The sequence below is a fragment of the Hermetia illucens genome, chromosome 4 (genome assembly GCF_905115235.1).
Source record: "Hermetia illucens chromosome 4, iHerIll2.2.curated.20191125, whole genome shotgun sequence".
NCBI classification, from domain to species: domain Eukaryota; kingdom Metazoa; phylum Arthropoda; class Insecta; order Diptera; family Stratiomyidae; genus Hermetia; species Hermetia illucens.
The window spans coordinates 118,513,602-118,531,171 of record NC_051852.1 but is presented as its reverse complement, the minus strand read 5'-3'; the positions used below and the strand labels follow the sequence as shown (position 1 = coordinate 118,531,171).

The 17,570-nt window shown below is 45.5% G+C and overlaps 1 protein-coding gene across 3 annotated transcripts in view; it reads left to right on the top strand.

Annotated features, from left to right (window-relative positions):
- LOC119655871 (5-hydroxytryptamine receptor-like) overlaps positions 1–17,570 on the top strand; it is a 225,883-nt gene that overhangs the window by 182,917 nt on the left and 25,396 nt on the right. For all 3 annotated transcript variants that reach the window (XM_038062000.1, XM_038061999.1, XM_038061998.1), the window contains exon 4: positions 10,530–10,773. In XM_038062000.1, coding sequence (XP_037917928.1) covers positions 10,530–10,773 — 244 coding nt within the window. The remainder of the gene's footprint in view (positions 1–10,529; positions 10,774–17,570) is intronic.

Sequence of the window (17,570 nt, the reverse complement as noted above, 5' to 3'; positions counted from 1 at the left end):
AGACGACATCGGAGTGACTATCGTGACACAACAGGTTAAGGGTATGGAGGTCCTCACCAACCAGAAAATCTATGAAATCAGATCATGGATCGAAGAGTCTAATCTGACACTTGCACCGAAACACCGAAGTAATTTTGATTATCAAACGAAGAAAGCAAATGCAGGTAAACATCAGGATGTCTGAAGGGAAGGGAAGGCCAGGAGTAATGGGCCAGGAGAGCATAGAAACATTAAAGTCACCACAGAGGATGAAAGGAAGTGAGGGAAACAAAACTATTAGGGATATTAGGGATAATCTGTCGAAGAAATCCACATACAGAAAAGGCGGGCTTAGGCAGGGCAAATATACACACGATATGATAAAGGGACACACTTTTAGTGGATGGACACGTACGAGGCAGGGAGGCGGGCGGGAAATTTTCACGAAGCTTAGACCTCTGATAAGGCTTGACGAAGACCCCTGTGGCCAAAAAGAAGATTGAACGATAGTATCGAAGTCGTGGGGATATGTCATTTTGAAAGAAGTTATCACTCGGTTAGAAGAGCCATCCTTCGTCAGCTTCACACAGGAAAGAGGTGACAAAGTTGAGTTGGTTTTGCTTTTGATATAGGCCAGAATTTCGTCGGGCGTAGTGGAGTAGCTAGCCTTGACACAAACAGCTGTTTCGGTAGCGAGGCTTCGTTCAATTGGGGGCCGCTCGGGCGACATGAGGTCGGAAAAGCCTGCGGTTCAGCAGTGGCGGGCGTCGATGATACACATGAGGAAGCGTGCGGTGGTGCTAATGCAGCGACTGTATGATAAACGCCAAAAGTTCGTAGCGCATCCGATGCTGCGTAGAGAGCCTGTCCCTCGGAAGGAGGACGATTTATCAGTTGGCTAGCGGGCGTCATTAGGTTGATACAACCTTTTATGGACGTACTGGAAGAGTGCGTAGCAGATAGAGGCAGAGAATTGGTCGACCGGGGCGACTTAGGTATGGCGCCAGTTTTGTTGGCTGCAGTCGCCGGTGAGGTGTAAGCAGAGCCAATCAGCGGCATCTCAGGAGCTGAGGCTACACTGTTGCTCGATGAAGCAGCAGCTTGCGGGGGCAGAATATTTTTATATCGCGATAAGCTCCTGGCTTATTATTCAAGCTAAAAACAATTTTTTCGAATAACATTATTGCCGATATGGATTTCGCAGCCTATTTAAAATACCATTCGTTGCGAAAGCCATACTGAATGATGAAGCATTAAAGAAATAACATGAATTCCCAGGCTCACGAAGCTATATGGTACACACAATGTTATCTATACCCCTTTCCGCACTCCCAATTTAAGTTCGTTAAATTAGGGCCCAGAGGCCGAAAAGTGCATTCAGGAACTTTACTGGATCCAGATAAACCTGAAAGTATCCCACTATAAGCTATATTTTCTCATTAAATATTCATTATCAAATTAGGGCCGTCATGGGCATTTATAAAGGATATTATTTCCCTTTCAACAACTTTTGTTGCATTAATTATTTGGCTTCCTCCATGCGAAGCATGCCTGGCATTTTCAGAACAATATGAATACAAAGTGCTCCGTCCTATTTTTCTTATTCGTGCCACTTCCACGAGTACTTCATAGTCATAACTATCATAACCATAATCCTGTGAAATTGTTGAGCACAGGCAACAGCAAGCAGGGCTCCCTGATTTTATTTAAACGTAATTTCCGAGACATTAACCAAATGTCTGGGTTGCGGGAAATGCAAATGCATTCCATCTACACATTGCAGTGTCTTCGGGTATGGAAATTTGCAGTGGTTTTAATGGTTGCTGTGAATTTAAAACTGAGTCATGGATTTAATTGAAATTTACCGAAAAGACCTTCTAAATCCCCTTCCTGAATTTTATTCGACGATAATGGAAGTAAATGAAACCATGAGATAGGAGCAGCTGATTAAATATAACGCTTAAACTAAAAGGAGCCTTCTCAGGACACATTGTGACTATGTACTACTTAACTCTCATATTCTGACCCAATGTAGTTGCGAACGCTTAACTTGGAGGATTGTGATTCTGGAGAATAAAGTAGGATTATCGGCAAGAATAACAAAACGTTGAAAAAGAGGCAGCCATCCTTTGTTCCTACATTATCAAAACTCTTTCAGTTAATTTTCCGACGGATGAAGAAAATTTCATAATTATCCTCAGAACGTTCCAGCCCCTAACTCAAAGTTCAAGTTCCGTCCTTCCTCAATCAGGAAGCAGTTCGTTGTGGTTTTGAGTCCTTGAGTGCATTTCCCAGCAAAACCCTCCGTGGTTTTCTCTACATAATAAAGGAATTCTCAAAGAGGACATCTCTGCAGACTACCCTACATTTGAAGTTATCAGCCTCTTCTTCCTTCATTCGGTAGCCACATTTACGACATCAAAAAGTTACGCCTGGAGACCGCTGAATGGAGAATAAGGCAAAGTCAGGGTCAGTGGAAGTCTGCATGTTTGCCTCCCAGACATTACAAAGACAAATGTGAAAAGGAATTTTGTATGGCACTTTGGAACTATGTTGAAGAACAAACCTTGGCGACTGGAAGCCATACCAGCTGTAAATTTAATTAAAATTTTGTTACCCGGCAATTTCAGGAATAGATTCAAGTGAAATAAATGCAAAGAGCACGTCGACAACGCCGGCAGGAATCGTATCCTGCCAAGGAACTTTACTTTGAAAGTTCGTTTGCCCGTGTAGATCCGATAGCTCATAGGAAGTCTATTCGTAGAGTGAAGTGAATGAAGAAGGTAAGATTCTGTGCTTTGACATTCCGTTTGTGACGTTGAACTTGCATACGAATTAAGAGGGAAGAATAAAGTTTCGCCTGTTCCTGCCAATGATAAGCGTTTGAAAGAAAAACGTTTCCTTAGCAAGTAGCTATTAAAAAATCAAAAGCGTGACGAAACTTCCATCATTTCAATATATTCAGAATTTTATCTAGATGTGGTCCTTCCGACGTTACTTTACCACATTTATGGGGCTTCAATGCGACAATGACTTTAAGTTGCCAGCCCCTTTTGAATACCATTAGCTGTAGAGGGTAGGATTTGTTGGGTATTCTAACTCGGAATTGAAAGCTTTCTTTGTCAACTTCCTTGAATCTTACATGATAAATGTACGCGTGGATTCTTCTTTGGCTTGTATATGGAGGTGGCAAAATCGGCATGTCAGCTCCAGGGTATTGCGATGACAATAGCAAGACAGTTCTCCTTAAACGTGGGCAACAGCGCAACTTTACTTTGCGAACTCCCGGTTAATTTCAACTTCTGATTCAAATTCCTTCTGTCGATCGTGAACTTTTGGCAACAAAACGTCATATGCTCTGAAACCTCCGATATGCCACTACAACTGGGACAATTCAAACAATCATCTAGTCTAAAGAAGCACAGATGATCTCTGTAGCAGAAACTAGGTGGTATAGTAACTGGTCTTTTTTTTATGGGTGGAGGTGGAAATCTTAAAAAGACGCTGTTGTGCCAGGTTGCAGCGGTGTGTGGAGTTCTCACCCACTAAAACCACCCCCACTTCTCCGCCCATATCCCCGTGGGACCACCGTGAAGTATTACTTCGCAGGAAGGGCTCTGGTTTACACCAGCACAACGAAGTCACGCGTCCGTCGCACTTCACCATCTCCTCCACGAAATTAATGGGTCCGATAACTTCGTTGAGGGCGTCGTTAAACCTCCCTCTTTCATTCGCGAATCTCGGACAGTGGAACATAACATGCTCCCGGTTCTCGGGAGTAGTGGCGCCTTCGGGACAGTCTGGGGGCTCATCCAATCCAAAGCAATGCAAGCACTTCCTGTATCCATGGTAATTTAATTCTCCATGCTTACGCTCGACCCATCTCTCAATATACGGGATCAGTGTATGGATCCAGCGGCCTTTTTCGGAATTATCCCATCGTTGCTGGCATCTCCTGCACAACTTCGTCCTAGTGGTTTTTAGGAAGCCTGCAGTCACTTCGGCCGGATTCACCCTCCTTCTCCCATAGAGACAGTGTGCCTCATTCGCTAGAAGAAGAAGCACTCCGTCATACATTATGCTCCATAGCAGTGGCTCCTTGAGATCCTCTTGTCTCCGAGCGAGGAGACTTTCCCACAGGACAAGAGGAAGGCCGGAGCACCAGGAGCGTGAGGAAGAATACAGGGATCTGCGAAGCAACCTTAAGAAGGCCATTCGGAGAAGCAAGCGGGAATGCTACCAGAAGCTCTGCATGGAGGCTAATACGAATCCGTGGGGTACAGCCTACCAAATTGTAATGAAGAAGATCCGCGGGCGAAAATCACCTCAGGTGACATGCCCACGGCTCTTGTTGCAAATAATTGCAACTCTTTTCCCGCAGCAGGAGCAGGACGAAAGAGAACCCCAACTGGCAGCTCAGCAGGACGTCTTCTCGATCCCTGATGTTACCGAAGAGGAACTTTGGGAAATCTGCAGACGTATTGGGGACAGCAAGGCTCCGGGATTGGACGGAATTCCGAACAGGGCTCTGAAGGTGGCGGTCAAGGCCAGACCAAGGTGGTTCGCAAGCACATTCGAATCGTGCATGGCGGAAGGAGTGTTTCCCGCCCAGTGGAAGAGGCAGAAACTGGTCTTGCTACCGAAGCCTCGAAAACCACCCGGCGTGCCCTCTTCATATCGCCCTATTTGTCTCTTAGACACCATGGGGAAGATGTTGGAGAGGGTGATATACAACAGGCTGCTCCCGTTCATCGAGCTTGCGGGTGGTCTTTCAGAGCGGCAATATGGGTTTCGGCGAGCCCGTTCTACGGTCGATGCAGTAGCAAAGGTCGTGGAATTGGCTCGAAATGCGATGGCCATGGGCAAATGCTGTGCTCTGGTGACGCTGGACGTCAAAAATGCTTTTAACTCAGCCAACTGGGGCTTGATTAAGGGCGTTTTGGCCAAACTGGGTGTTCCTAGCTACTTGGCTCGGCTCATCGAGAGTTACTTTTCGGATAGACTTCTCTGGTACGAGACGGACGACGGGCCGAAGGAGTACATTGTGACAGCAGGTGTGCCTCAAGGTTCTGTATTGGGACCGCTGCTGTGGAACATAATGTACGACGGAGTGCTTGGCCTTCGCGTGCCGGAGGAGACAACGCTGATTGGTTTTGCGGACGACTTGGCGGTAATTGCAATTGCAAAGCATCCCGAGGACGTGGAGCTTTATGCAAATGAAGCCATTCATACCATCAAGTCATGGTTACGAATGGCCAAGCTGGACCTGGCGGACGAAAAGACGGAGGCGGTCCTCATTACCAACCGTAGGAAGAACAACACGGTTACCATCCAGGTTGGTAATCGTGAGGTCGTCTCAAAATCGGTTGTCAAATACCTGGGGGTGATGATCGATGCCAAGCTGAGTTTCAAGGCACACTTGGATTATGCGCGAGAAAAGGCAGCAAATGCCAGCTCATCCCTTGCAAGGATGATGCCTAACGTGGGAGGGCCGAAGTATAGTCGCAGGCTACTCATCGCGGGAGTGGTGAGGTCGATCCTGCTATACGCGGCCCCTGTCTGGGCGGGAGCGTTGAACCACGCGGTCAACCGGAGGAAGATATGTTCGGCATACCGGCCAATTGCGCTAAGGGTGTGCAGCGCATTTAGGACGGCGTCGACGGAGGCAGTGTGTGTTATCGCAGGAATGATCCCTATAGATCTTCTAGCGAGCGAGGCACACTGGCTCTACGAAAAACGGAAGGCAAATCCAGCCGAGGTGAATGCGGATTTCCGAAAAGCCATCAGGAGAGAGTTGTGTGGCAAGTGGCAACAACGATGGGATAACTCCGACAAGGGCAGGTGGACCCATACATTGATCCCGTGCATCGAGAAATGGGTCAACCGAAAGCACGGAGAATTGAATTACCACCTGACACAGTTCCTTACGGGACACGGTGGCTATAGGAAGTACTTGCATCGCTTCGAGTTGGACGAGTCTCCCAACTGTCCTGAATGCGGTACTACACTCGAGGACCCGGAGCACGTTATGTTCTATTGTCCCAGATTTCTACAGCAGAAAAGGAGGTTGAACAGCATCTTAGGGGCGGACATCGAGCCCTCCAACCTGGTGGAAGAGATGTTGAAGTCGGAGGAAAACTGGATGGCGGTAAATGAGGCAGTAGCCGTGGTGCAGGCAAAACTCCTGGAGTTGGATCGAGCTCGGAAGGCGGCGCGACGGAGACGTGACATGGACGAGCTGGTATAGCGAACCAGAGCCTCCCCCGCGAAGTAATACTTCACGGTGGTCCCGCGGGGAGGGGCGGAAGAGTGGGGGTGGTTTTAGTGGGTGTGAATCCCACACACTGCTGCAACCTGGCGCAGCAGCGTCTTTCTAAGATTTCCACCTCCATCCATAAAAAAAAAAAAAAAAAAAAAAAAAAAAATAGCAGTGGCTCCAGTACGAAGCACAGGGATCCATCCTAGGGCCGGACCTCTGGAATGCTTCCTACGATAGTCTGCTTAGACTCTATATGCCCGAAGAGACGCGCCTCGTCAGTTATGCAGACGACGTTGCGGCACTTGTTGCCGAACGCACTGTAGATCAGGCGCAAAGCAGACTTGGCATATTGATGCGACTGGTAAGAGAGGTGGTTGCCCGTGAAGAACGCCAACGCACCCTTACTGCGTGGCAACTTTCTTGGCAAAATGAGCCAAGGGGCAGATGGACTGCGCCGCTCATCGACAAATTAGACCCGTGATTGAACAGAACGCACGGTGAAATTGATTACTTCCTTACCCAACTTCTAAGTGGGCATGGAGGTTTTCAGTCTTACTTGCACAAGATCGGGAAGGCGCGATCTTTTGATTGTGTGTTCTGCAATGGAGTGGCGGTCGACGCTGAACACACTTTTTTCTCTTGCGAGAGGTGGGACGACTTTCGTTAGTAGCTTTATGCAGACACAGGGGAGCTCTCTCCAACATTGTCAGAGAGATGCTGAAGAGCGCTGGCAGTTGGAATCTACTCCCAAAAAAAGAAAAGAAGCAAGAAGCCTTGGGGAACATCTGCTGTCACAACATATTCTTTCGGCCCGCCGTCCGTTTCGTACTAAAGAAGCCTCTCTGGGAGGTAACGCTCGATTATCCGAGCTAAGTAACCAGCGACACCCAGTTGAGCCTAGATGCTCTTAATCCAACCCTAGTTGGCTGAGTTAAAAGCATTCCAGACATCTAGCGTTACCACCGCGCAATTGCGTCAACCGTGGACCGTGCTCTACGAAACCCATACTGCCACTCCAATAGACCAGCCGCTAGCTCGACGAACGGAAGCAGCCTGTTGAATATCACTCTCTCCAACATCTTCCCCATAGTGTCTAAAAGATCGGTATGATAAAGTTGCGCCAGGTGGTTTTTGGGGCTTTGGTAGCAGAACCAATCTCTGCCTCTTCTACAGAGCGGGAAACACTCCTTCAACATGCGTGATTCAAATGTACGCATGAACCATGTGGCTCTGATTTTAGCAGCCAACTTCAGAGCTTTGTTCTGAACCCCGTCCAATTCCAGAGCTTTATTGTCCACATATCTCTCGTACTTCCTCTCCGGCCACCCCGGGAATTGAGAAGATGTTCTGTTAAACCATTAGATCAGCTCCATTTTCTTGTTTTGGGAAAAGGATTGCGATTATTTTGAACAAGAGTGGCGGACACGTCACTTGGGGTGATTTTTGTCCACGAATCTTGTAAGCATCGCCCCATAGATTCGTACTTGCCTCAAGGCACAGCTGCTTGTATCCATTCCGCTTACTTTCCCGTGTAGTCTTCTTAAGGCTACTACGAAAATCGCGGTATTCCTTCTCCGACTGCCAATGCTGTCGCTTCCCTTTATTCCTTTGGCAAAGCTTCCTTGCTCGCAGACACGATGCTCTCAACAGCACGATTTCTTTGTTCCACCAGTAGTTTGGTTTCCTACTGTGATGCAACTTGCATCGTGGAATTGTTGAGTCGCCGGTCTCAGTAATCCGTTGACATAACTGGCTCACTTTTTCCAGCGCCATTCCCTTCAGGTCGTAATCTCCTTCTAAAGCCGGTTATTCTGTTTTTGATGCCCACTCGGCTATCGTTTCCCCCGTTCCTGATGTCAAGAAAGGTGTCCTGATGGTCACTGTGGGTGTAGTGTTGACTCACCCGCCAGACCCCTCCGCTCCCTCTCAACAACGAGGTACTGAGGTAAGTCATATCGAAGATTGAACCTAGTCGTCCGCGTCGGAAGGTGGGCACGCACCCAGCGTTGGCTAGTACGATGTCCATCTCCGCCCCTGGTATTCGTCACTCGACTCCCCCAGTCTAAACCCCACGACTACCGGAAATGCCAGTGTTTCTTGAATGGCTTACCGTTCGCATGCCCACGTCGCTGCGTTTCCCAATGAATCTTTCCCCCACGTAGCACTAACGTTATTTCAGTACGGTTTACATATTACCGTCACGTCCACATTCGACTCTCGAATGGTTTGCGAGAGCAAGTCTTGAGCTGCCTCAAAATGATTTAGGTTGATTTGTATCAACCGAATTTAGCTTTACGCTTCACTTCCCCCTATATGCCGAGCACCTGCCACCACCTGTAAAGTGTCGGTCGTCTACCCCTACGGGCAGAAGAAAAGGTGGGCGGTAGCATCGAGATTGTGGGGATACTTTACCTCGAATGAAGCGATTTACTCGGATAAGTCTCTTCCACAGCTTTACACACTAGAGAAACATTGCAGATAAGCTGGTTTTGTTCTGGATTCTCGTCGGGGGACGCAAAAAAGCTATCCTGGATATGAAGGCTTGATTGGAGAATAGAGCACCTTTCAGTAGCGTGCTGTTGCCAAAGCGTCCCGGTAGCGGGGATGCTTTGGTAGACATAGTTGGGACGTTTCAGAGGAAACGGTTCAGCGTCTTCAGGGTAATCTTTGCTTCGGAGGGCTGCTATTATCAACTATTCGCGATGGATCTCTACAGTCTACGGTCTCTACCGCAGCCAAGAAATTAGTAGTGAAATAATTCCAGCCTCTCCCGCTTGTGCTATAACTCGGTAGGACGATGGAATAATGTTAATATTAGAGGATTAAAATATAGAAGCGGCAATGGATTTGATATTCTATAATAATCATTAGCGCTTTTTAATGACAAGTTTATTTTAAGTTGCTTTAGGCGCACACATGCATTTCAGGAAACCTTTATTAGCCTTTGTTAGGTCAATTGTTCTATCCCTATAAATCGCCTATGCAACGGCTTCCCGTCTACGGTGTTCGACGCTTTAGAGAATCTGAGAACATTCTTCAAAGGTGCTAGGTATGCACGGTATATATTCCGAATATGTATACTCAGGGCATCTACTCCTTCATTTCCCTGAGATGAAATTTGGGATGCTGCCTAGGAAATGCACTCCAAGTAAACGGTTTGCCATTTGTTCATCGCTTTCTGTAGACCTCCCGCTCTATAAACGTAAATATCCAGTTTCAGCTTTGAGGTTGCCATAAGAGAGTTAGCCTCTTCGTAAAACTGTCTCCATGATGAACGCTTAGTCGATCTTATGCTTCTCTTTAGGGCTTTATGTGCTTCTTTATACCGATTCCAGACACCTTTGTCGTTCCTATTTGTTTTGCCATATCCGAGTTCCACTACGGTATTTTACCCTTCTTTGGCGTCTTGAATGAACAGTTTTCTTCCAAACTGTCTCTCATGCTATTTGTAATCATCCGGGTGATGCGCCTCAAATTGAGTCCCGTAATCGCCCTTCCTATATAACGACGAAATCTATGAGCGATACCATGACCGTCTGGTTGTGGATTAAATCCGGCGCAATAGGTTACGGTGGGTTGGTCACTTACTCCGTATGGACAAGGATGATCTAGCCCGGGAAGTCTATAAGGGCAATATCTATGGTAGAAAAAGAAGACGAGGCAGACCCTGCCTGAGATGGACCTATGGCGTAGGTCAGGACGCCAGACAGCGTTTAGGGATATCGAATTGGTGGACCTCGGCGCAAAACCGGGATGTCTGGAGTCTTTTAGCCCTAGACCGGATGCCGGTTGTTGCACCTTAGTTTTTTCCACGGAAGGAATTCTGGGGGAAGATGCCAGTAAATGTGCATGCGAAAAATTGTTTATTCATAATCATCAAGGTAAATCATACTTCTATGGTTTTTGCATATTCTCTGGACTTATTGATACAGCGGAGGTCCTTCATAAGAAAGGCCAAACTGGCTGATTCTATCTTGAATAACAATCAGTTACTTCATTAGCAAAGTCAGTCAATAGGTGTCGCACTCAAATGCTGCACCTGATTTCCAGGAAGCATACAAAAAACTATAAGAACGGTAAACGATGATTCCTTGGAGCTATGTATGTAGAATCGTTTCTTCATGAAATTTCCTACGTAAGCCTCCAAGTCAACTTATTACTCCTAAAACGTGCGTTGTAGTGTGGTTTCTGAAAGGGTTCTATTTAGACTTAGTCCCATTTGCGAACATTCTTCCATAATTTTATCAGCGTATATAGTATACTTATTTTCTTTTCTTTCCTTTATTTTCAGGAAACGTTTTTGTGATAGCAGCCATACTCCTTGAGCGCAATCTACAAAGTGTTGCCAACTACTTAATATTATCGTTAGCTGTAGCGGATTTATTAGTTGCATGTTTGGTGATGCCGCTAAGTGCGGTGTATGAGGTTTCAAAAGAGTGGAAATTGGGACCAGAGCTGTGTGACATGTGGACATCATGCGATGTGTTATGTTGTACCGCATCCATTTTACATTTAGTTGCAATAGCATTAGATAGGTAAGTAACGAAATAAAATATGCACGAGCGGCCACATAATGCTGAATGGAAATTATTCCCCATTTGTGGGGGCAAACACCCCCTTTCCCTTATCTGTTATTTGCTTCCTATTATATTTCGAAAATTCTTGCAACAAGAAACTGCACAAATTTGCTAAAATCTCCACAAGGGCAGACTTCATGTATATAGTTAAGACATGTGATTCATCAAATCGGGTAGTTGGAGATACAATTCTCCATAGCACACTAGGAATTGGCCCTATACAAAGTAATGCTAGGAATTCCCAGAAATAGGAATAATACTAAATCAAACACCATTTAACTTAGCAACAACTTCTCTGTTTATAAATGCAATACCACTTTAGATATAAATCTCGTTAGAAGAACAAGTGGCACAGAAATTCAGGACGAAAGATTGGGGAACCATTCATTTCTAATGAGACACCAACAAAGTTTCAGCAAGCCATGAACGAAAATTGGTCGATCATCCTGAATAATCTCTGCATTTTGAATTAAGTTTTCACACCCCACTTGCTGGATTTTAATGGAAAAGCTGTAATGTCAAAAAGTCTCCTCCAGATGGCAATCGCAAATTATGAATTTTTCGTTAGCACCCCATAGAAAGAAAAAATTTTCGGATTTTTTAAGGTTTTGTTTGCAAAACAAATCGCAATTTGAATAATCGGGTGAGGTATCTTGTTTAAACCTGAACAGGTACTGGCGATATCCTCCATACCCCGTGAGAAACTGAGTAATATTATATTTAATCCCACCACCACCCAACCACTCCTTGATGGCAGGGATGTGGACACACAGGCTGTCCACCGACCCATTCCCCACTCTTGCCATCTATTGAGATATCTCTCCCTTTCGGTGTTTTTCGTCTGCGATAAAGGAGAGATAGACTTCGCATTATATATATCCTTCATCTCATCTGTCAAAATGTCAACGGGCATCATTTCAGAGATGACGAATGCTGTATCCTCTGAGACAGTTCTGAATGCGGAGCACACCCTTAGGGCTGTTCTTCTGTAGACTGAACTCAGTTTGTTAGCGTTGAATATAACCTGCAATGCCCTTCCCCAAACTGGAGCTGCATAGAGCAGGATCGAACTCACTACCCTGGCTATAGGCAACCTGGAAGCATTCCGTGGCCCTCCCACGTTCGACATCATCGTCGTCTGGACCACACTTGCAGTGGATGCTTTGTCAGGCTTAGAAGTTATGATATGATTGGTGATGAGGACCGCTTCCGTTTTTTCCTCCGCAAGTGTCAGACCAGAGCTTTCTAGTCAACCCTTAATAGCACTGATCGCTTCGCATGAGTATAACTCAGCATCTTCGAGATGCTTTGCGTCCACAACCAGCGCTATATCGTCGGCGTCGTACCACTGTAGCTTCCTCCGGAAAGGAACATTAAGTACATCGTTGTACATTATGTTCCACAGCAGTGGGCTTAGTACAGAGCCCTGGGAGACACCCGCAAAGATAACGTACTCCTGGACTACATCATCAGTGTCATACCAAAGCCTCCGTTTTTGTAAATAGCTGTTGACAATAGCTCCAAGATAACCGGGAATACCAATCTTCGTCAGAGATTCTCGTATTAGGTTCCAATTGGCCGAATTGAATGCATTTCTCATATCCTAGGTCACTACCATAAATATTGATTTGCTAGTACTGTAATATTTATTAAGCTTGCAAATACCGATACTTCGGGAACCACTTATTACCTTCATCAGTGCTAATAAGTCTTGGCTTACTGGCTCCCGAAATATCAGAATTTGCAAGCTTAATAAATATTACTAGGAAGTAGAAACGGAATGTCTTAATTATTTCTAATAATTTAATCACTAGAAACACTGCAAAATTAAACTTAGATTGGTTGAGGCTGATCTATTCTAAGTTGTTCAGAATTTTAGCGCCAGGCGGCATCTTATCTGGAAGTAAGGAAATCACTCTTTAAATAAGCTCAGTGTTAGTTGCGCAGCCTCTCAAAAATCATTAACAAAAGCAGTATTGTCTGGTTTAATTTCTAATGTCTAATTAATGCTACCAGCATTTTATAGTCTGGACCTATCGACTTGAAGGTATGTGGTTCTCGCCACTAATTGTGGTTTTCTCTGGAATTGTCAGCTCCACTGCCTGTCATACCCTCATGGCTATGGTTATACTAAATCCATCTTTCGACTTTAATAGACCTGGCTACAAATCAAGCCTTGCCTGTTATCGGTCTAGTCTTCTTTGTTTGCTAGTGGGATTGACAGATTGGCATAATTAGAAGGCCACTTCCATTTGCCCTCGACTGTACATATTGTGGAGAATTCAGTTTTGACAAAATCCAGTGGATGCGATTTGTCCGTAATGTATAGAGGTGGTTTCGTTGGAAACAGCTTGCCGAAAAACGGTCAGCGTACCCAAGGCTACTTTGTCTGAAATTTGTGTGTTACGATGCACCATTTTATGGAGGCTCCTTTTTTGTGTAGAGAAAGATGTAGGTGTTGGTAATACTCTGATTGCAACAGCTATAGCTTCCGATTAAACGTGTCGGGAGAGAGAGGCCTAACTTTTAGGGGTACACTCTCGAGCGGATTCAAGGCTGCATTGTTCTTGGACGTACTCCTGGTAGCGACGGATCCTCTATGTTCCATACGTTATTCTATTTCTCAAAATACCAACTGGTAAAAGCTTTAACTGAGGAAACAGTGGAAATAAAGAAAAACTAGGCTGCGCATTGCTCTCGGTTGGAGCGCAATCAATAATTATTGCGAAAACCTAAGAAGAAAGGCTTATCAAGAAATGCGCGGCAGTTGTGAAGCACATGCAGTCTGCAAAGTTCCTCCAGGAAAACGTCAGCAAATGCGTAAAAAATAGGCTATCACTCCTTAAAACGTAGAGCACCAAAATAAAAAGAGGAAAGGCGAAAGAGGACAAAACCAGCTCTGCTTATTAAGCCGAAGGAAGGGAAGACCTTTGCAAAAGCCCTCAACGAAAAACATTATTGGATCAATCCTGAAGGTAGTGGAGCAGAAGTGTCTTCTATTCGAAAAACGAAGGATGTAGAGTCATGGTCGAATTAAGACCGAAGACGACAAATAAAGGTCCGTTGTATGAAGCGATCAAAGAGAGGAAGTGAGGGTAAACCTTTGATTTCTAGCCCAGAGCCCACATTTTATCTAAAAATCTGAAATCTTGACTAGCTCGCACAAAAGACCGAAATAGAAGAGGAAGAAGAGGTAGCCAATGCCGAGATTGATATCACATCTACGAACTCCCGAGGCCAAAAACTTGCTTTGGTGGAAGATGTCGAGCAATATGCGATGAGGCTAGGTAGACCATAAAGCGGACCGTGATGTGTGTAATGTGTGCGTTTCGCATAGTGCGGGCTTGGGGCGGTGCCCAGTCTTCAGAGCACAAATGGAAATAGCCAAGACGGGGTTAACATCCATATCCTAAAGATCAATATGCAACGGGGTAGAACCACTCGCAAGTTGCAAGCGCAGTTTGTCGCGCAGATCAAAGCTGATACAAAGCTGATTTGCAGCCCGATATATTCGGTTGGGGAAAAAGAAATGTGGTATTTTGTCAATAGATGACGACACTTAAACATATCTTGTGTTGTACTTATCGCATCGGGTCATACTATACGGCAATTTGAAGAAGATAATATGTGCTACAAGTGTCTCTTTGACAGTGTTGTGATCGTACATTTCAGTCTCAAGTTATAGCGCGTCAAAGATGGAGTCCATTAAGCAAGAAATTCGTCATATTTTACGTTTTTACTACCTCAGAGGTAAAAATTCAAAGAAGGCGGGCGAAAAAATTTGTAAAGTTTATGGGCCCGATACTGTAACGATTCGTACAGCACAGCGTTGGTTCGATCGATTTGGTTCTGGTGTAGTGGATGTCGAAGGTACACCCCGTACTGGTAGGCCAATCGTCGTAGAAACCGATAAAATCGTCGAAATCATCCAAGTGGACCGGCATGTGAGCATTCGCTCGATTGGCCAGGAACTGGCTATAGACCATAAAACCGTTTGGAACCATTTGCAGAAGATTGGATTCCACAAAAAGCCGGATATTTGGGTGCCCCACGAGTTGATGCAAAAAAATCTCTTGGACTGAATGAACGCCTGCGATGCATGCTGAAACGGAACAAATTCGACCCATTTTTTAAGTGGATGGTGGCTGGTGATGAAAAGTGGATCGCGTACGACAACCTCAAGCGAAAAAGTTCGTATTCGACGCGCGACGAGCCGGCCCAAACCATTGCCAAGCCCGGATTGACGGCCAGGAAGGTTTTGCTGTGTGTTTGGTGGGATTGGAAGGGAATCATCGACTATGAGCTTCTCAACTATAGCTAGACCCTCCATTTGCTTCTCTACTGTGAGCATCTCGGCCGTTTGAAGCAGGGGATTGACCAGAAGCGGCCAGGATTGGTCAATAGGAATGGTGTTGTGTTCCATCAGGACAGCGCGCGGCCTCACACAGCTTTGATGACCCGCCAGGGGCTACGGGAGCTCGAATGGGATGTCCGATCGCACCCATCGTATAGTCAGGACCTGGCATCAAGTGATTACCATCTCTTCCGGTCCATGCAAAACGCTCTTGGTGCTACCAAGTTGGCCTCAAAAGGAGCTTGCGAAATCTGACTGTCTGGGTTTTTTGCAAATAAGGAGGGAGGGTTCTATAAGGGGGGGATAATGAAGTTGCCTTCTTAGTTTGCGAACAAAATGGCGCATATTTGATTTAAATGGGGTAATTCTAAGTATGTTAAATGAAGCGTCATATTTTTATCACAAATACGACATTTCTTTTTCCCAACCCAATATTAGGCTCTGCAACCATCTGAGTTTGGGATGACACCCACTTTAGGACTCTTGCCCAAATCGCTTGATGCTCTGGCGAATACTATTTTAGCACAGAGGGGCGAATCCTGGTCAAAGGTGACTTTAATGTTACGGTATTTGAATAGAGCATGCCTCACCCCGACTCGTAGTTTTAAACACCCGATCCACCCCATCCTGATGTAACATTCGCGTCCTAATTACTGGTGTTGCCGTCACGACATTGAACACCAGAAGATTTGCTGAAGTTCTTGCAACAGAGGGTGGAAAGCACTCCTGTAAGTCGTTACTCTGCAGCTGACACTGTCTCGTAAGTTCAGTTATGAACCAGATAACGACGGCCTGCGGAGCTTCCATGCCCAGGAGGATATCAAGATCAAGATATCAAGTATATCAAGCCCTCTATGTATTGGTGAACGCGGCGGAAACTGCAGGTTGCTGGAAGGAGTGCCACAAACTCCGCCGCTTGACACATCGGAGGGGCATGTACCACAATGGCAGAGCACAGATCAACCAAAAGGAGGCTTCGCAGCGCAACAAGCATTAGTAAAGCTCGCTACTGGTAGGACCTGGTCGAAAAGGTGAATGGGGACCCGTAGAGACTCGGTTACAAACTAACCCTCTCACTTCACTTAAGGCTGAACGGAGGGTCTGCATTGTACGGGCACTATTCCTCATATATCAAGTACGATTCGAAAGTGCTCCAAAACTCATCAGAAGCAAACTCGCTAAAGCGATACGTACTGCTGGAGACTTTTCCGCATTCGGTTAATGACAAACCAGGCGGGCCGTATTTCTAGCAGGCAACGTCCTCTGATAATTATAGTCCATTCTGCTCTAGACCGCATTGGTATAGGAAGACGCCTTTGGCAAGGATATATATCGTAAGAACGGAGAGCTTTGAGACTGACGTCTTTCGATGGTGATAGCGGGAGTGATTCCCATTACCCTTCATGAGGCGCGTAAAGCCATGTACATGCACAAGCAAGGTGGTTGCTCATGAAGAACGGCAACGTACACTAAATGATTTTCAACTCTCTTAGTAAAACGAGACAAGTGGCAAACAAACTGCGCTACTCATTGGCAAGTTAGGCACATGACTGAATCGGAAGCGTGGTGAAACTGACTAATCCCTTGCCCAGCTCCAAGGCGGATATGAAGATTTTCAGCCTTAACTGCACAAGGTTAGGAGGACATGATCTCCTGATTGTGTGTTTTGCATTGGGGTTGCGGACGACACCCATCACATCTTTTTTGTCTTGTGTAAAGTTAGATGGGGTTCGTTAACCACTTTAGTTAAATTGAAGGGATTTTTCCTCAGCATAGGTGGAGTGGTGTTGCGCATTACGTTCGGGTTCTTAGAGCTCGACCTTACCGATCGTGTAGGTTTTTTTTGGAGAAATAGTTCCATTTCTCTTCTCCTCTCTCGTTGGTGAAAGGAATTCGCCTGCATTCGGGGGCTAGCCCGAAGAAAGGTGCCAAACTGTTCCAGGCTAGCTCTCTGACGGTGGGGAGTGTTTAGTTGGTAGTCCAATGGCGTACCGTTGCGACAGTCCAATTCTTTGTTTGTAAAGGCATTTACTTACCCTAGCAACATCGAAACGCAAGAAAATATTTCTAAAGGAAGTCAAGCTTTGACCCACTAAATTGAAAAATCAAATAAGTTTGCTTTCCTGAGACGATGGTTGTAATGTTACCGACCAATTAGTGGGAAAATGAATTCAATGTTTATTAAATCCTGAATTCAGGAACGTTTGCAACATACTTCAAAATTCACGAAATAAATTCTTCCATTTTCCGGAGACTGCTTTTTGATTCTTTCGAATATATAGTAATAAAAATAATAAAACTTTTTGACTATTGTAGAAAGGATCATTTGAGCTAGGGAAGTTTGTCAAAAATAAGAAGCAAATTTATGTGTGTCACTCGTACATGGACATTATGTTTCACA